This window comes from Rhinolophus hipposideros (genome assembly GCF_964194185.1).
Source record: "Rhinolophus hipposideros genome assembly, chromosome: 5".
Classification (NCBI taxonomy): Eukaryota; Metazoa; Chordata; class Mammalia; order Chiroptera; family Rhinolophidae; genus Rhinolophus; species Rhinolophus hipposideros.
Genome location: NC_138051.1, coordinates 13,021,878 through 13,025,533, shown reverse-complemented (window position 1 = coordinate 13,025,533; position 3,656 = coordinate 13,021,878). Strand labels below are relative to the sequence as shown.

At 47.6% G+C, this 3,656-nt stretch overlaps 1 protein-coding gene across 1 annotated transcript; it reads left to right on the top strand.

Annotated features, from left to right (window-relative positions):
• Window positions 1-619: 619 nt before the first annotated feature.
• LOC308497654 (D-3-phosphoglycerate dehydrogenase) lies at window positions 620-2,436 on the top strand. Its single transcript, XM_081048550.1, has one exon. The coding sequence runs from the start codon at window positions 687-689 to the stop codon at window positions 2,286-2,288; it is 1,602 nt and encodes a 533-aa protein (XP_080904676.1). The 5' UTR covers window positions 620-686; the 3' UTR covers window positions 2,289-2,436.
• The last annotated feature ends 1,220 nt before the right edge of the window (window positions 2,437-3,656 follow it).

Genomic DNA, 3,656 nt, shown 5'->3' with positions numbered 1-3,656 from the left:
ATTTGCTTTCACTGTGACTTACTACATCAGCACAATACACTCTAGGTCCATCCATATTGTCACAGATGGCAAGATTTCCTTCTTTCTTCAGGCTGAGTAATATTCCATCTCATATATATATATATATATATATATATATATATATATATATATATATATATATCACCTTTTCTTTATCCATTCATCCATTCAGGGACACCCAGGTTACCTTCATATCTTGGCCATTGTAAATAATGCTAGAATGAACATATGGATGGGCATGACCCCTTGAACTAGCATTTTAGGTTTTTTCAGATAAATAACCAAAGTGGAATTACAGGTCCTTCATTGTCTCTTGTTATAGTCTTCATTTTAAAATCTATCTTCTCTGTTATAAATATTGCTATCCCAGCTTTTTGTTTGTTTGTTTGTTTGTTTGTTTCCATTTTCATGAAGTATCTTTTTCTATCCCTTTACTTTCAGTCTGTATGTGTCTTTTGATCTGCAGTGAGTCTCTTGTAGGCAGCATATGTAAGGGTTTTGTTATGCATTCAGCCACCCTATGCCTTTTGATTAGAGCATTTAGTACATTTTCATTTAAAGTAATTGTTGGCCCAGTTACGCCAGCTCCACCGCCGGAACAGCAGCTTTTCAGTGTAGGTATTTCTGCCCAGGAAGAGCTTCTCATTCCGAGGCCGACTCCAGCAATGGCCTTTGCAAATCTACGGAAAGTGCTCATCAGCGATAACCTGGACCCTTGCTGCCGGAAGATCCTGCAAGATGGAGGGCTGCAGGTGGTGGAGAAGCAGAACCTGAGCAAAGAAGAGCTAATAGCCGAGCTGCAGGACTGTCAAGGCCTTATCGTCCGCTCGGCCACCAAGGTGACTGCTGATGTCATCAACGCAGCAGAGAAGCTCCAGGTGGTGGGCAGGGCTGGCACAGGTGTGGACAATGTGGACCTGGAGGCCGCCACGAGGAAGGGAGTGCTGGTCATGAACACCCCCAATGGGAACAGCCTCAGTGCTGCGGAGCTCACCTGTGGGATGATCATTTGTCTGGCCAGGCAGATTCCCCAGGCAACGGCTTCGATGAAGGGGGGCAAATGGGAGCGGAAGAAGTTCATGGGAACAGAGCTGAGTGGAAAGACCCTGGGAATTCTTGGCCTGGGCAGAATTGGGAGAGAGGTGGCCACCCGGATGCAGTCGTTTGGGATGAAGACTGTAGGGTATGATCCCATCATTTCAACGGAGGTCTCGGCCTCCTTCGGTGTCCAGCAGCTGCCCCTGGAGGAGATCTGGCCTCTGTGTGATTTCATCACTGTGCACACTCCTCTCCTGCCCTCCACGACAGGCTTGCTGAACGATAGCACCTTCGCCCAGTGCAAGAAGGGGGTGCGCGTGGTGAACTGTGCCCGGGGAGGGATTGTGGACGAAGGGGCCCTGCTCCGAGCCCTGCAGTCTGGTCAGTGCGGTGGAGCCGCTTTGGACGTGTTCACAGAAGAGCCACCACACGACCGAGCCCTGGTGGACCACGAGAACGTCATCAGCTGCCCCCACCTGGGTGCCAGCACCAAGGAGGCCCAGAGCCGCTGTGGAGAGGAAATCGCGGTCCAGTTCGTGGACATGGTGAAGGGGAAATCACTAGTGGGGGTTGTAAACGCCCAGGCCCTTACCAGTGCCTTCTCTCCACAAACCAAGCCTTGGATTGGTCTGGCAGAAGCTCTGGGGACACTCATGCGAGCCTGGGCGGGGTCCCCCAAAGGGACCATCCAGGTGGTAACACAGGGAACATCCCTGAAGAATGCCGGGAGCTGCCTGAGCCCTGCTGTCAGCGTCGGCCTCCTGAAAGACGCTTCCAATCAGGCAGATGTGAATTTGGTGAACGCCAAGCTGCTGATGAAAGAGGCTGGCCTCACCGTAACCACCTCCCACCCCCTTGCTGTGCCAGGGGAGCAGGCCTACGGGGACGGCCTCCTGACCGTGGCCCTGGCAGGTGCCCCCTACCAGGCGGTGGGCTTGGTCCAGGGCACCACACCTGTGCTGCAGGCGCTCAATGGAGCAGTCTTCAGACCAGAAGTGCCTCTTCGCAGAGGGCTGCCCCTGCTCCTGTTCCGGGCTCAGCCCTCTGACCCTGAAATGCTGCCTACCATGATTGGGCTCCTGGCAGAGGCAGGCGTGCAGCTGCTGTCCTACCAGACCTCGGTGGTGTCCGACGGGCAGACCTGGCACATCATGAGCATTTCCTCCATGCTGCCCAGCCTGGAGGCCTGGAAGCAGCATGTGACTGAGGCCTTCCAGTTCCACTTCTAAACTTAGGGCTCACCGGGTACAGCCTCTGGGGCTTTTGTGAAGAAACCTGCCCACTGTGATCACCAGGGAAAGATCACCTTCCTGGGGCTGACACTGCTTATGCGGCAGACCTTGTCTGACCCCTGTAGTACAGCAATAACCACCTAATAAAGAGCTCACCCAAAAAAAAAAAAAAAAAAAAAAAGTAATTGTTGATAAATATGTAGTTATTGCTGTTGTTATTATTATTATTATTATCTTAAAAAAGTTCTTCTAACATTCCTTGTAATACCGGTTTGGTGTTGAGGAACTCCTTTAGGTTTTCTTTTCTGGGAAGTTTCTTATCTGCCCTTCAAATCTAAATGATAGCTTTGCTGGGTAGAGTAATCTTGGTTGTAGGTCCTTGCTTTTCATCACTTTGAATGTTTCCTGCAAATCCCTTCTGGCCTGCAAAATTTCTGTTGAAAAATTAACTGATGGACTTATGGAAGCTTCCTTGTAGCTAACTAACTGCTTTTCTCTTGCTGCTTTTATGAGTTTCTCTTTATCTTTAACCTTTGGCATTTTAATTATGATGTATCTTTGTGTGGATTTCTTCAGGTTCATTTCGCTTGGGTGACTCTGTGCTTCCGGGGCTTACATATCTATTTCCTTTGCCAAGTTGGACAAGTTTTCTGTCATTCTTCCTTCAAATAGGTTTTCAATTCCTTGTTCTCTCACTTCTCATTTTGGTACCCCTATGAGCCAAATTATGGTATGCTTGATGTTGTCACAGGGGCTCTTTAAATTGTCCTCTATTTTTTGGATTCTTTTTTACTTTTGCTGTTCTGATTGGGTGTTTTCTGCTACTTTATCTTCTAAATCACTGATTCAGTCCTCTGCTTCAGCTAATCTACTGTTGATGCTCTCTTATGTATTCTTCATTTCATTTATTGTAGTCTTTATTTCTGACTGGTTCTTTTCATGTTTTCTAGCTCCATTTTTATGTTTCCTATGTCTTTGTTGAAGTTCTCCCTGAGATCATTGAGCATCCTCATAACCAGTGTTTGGAACTCTGCATCTGATAGATTACTTTTCTGTTTTGTTTAATTCTTTTTCTGGAGATTTGTTCTGTTCTTTTATTTGGGACATGTTTCTTTGGCTGCCTCTCTGTGTTTGTTTCTATGTACTAGGTTGTGCTGCTATGTCTTCTGATCTTAGTGGAGTGGACTTATGTAGTAGAGAGGACTTAGTAGAGAGGACTTACGTAGTAGATGTGATGTGGGGCTCAGTGGCACAGTCTTCCTGGTCACATGAGCCACACACTCCAGGTGTATCCAAGATGTGGTTTGTATGTGCCCCCTGTTGTAGTTGAGACTTGGTTGCTATTTGCATGTCAAAGAAGGAGAT

Excerpts from the sequence above, each read along its gene's own strand:
- LOC308497654 (XM_081048550.1), top strand. The coding sequence starts at position 687 with ATGGCCTTTGCAAATCTACGGAAAGTGCTCATCAGCGATAACCTGGAC.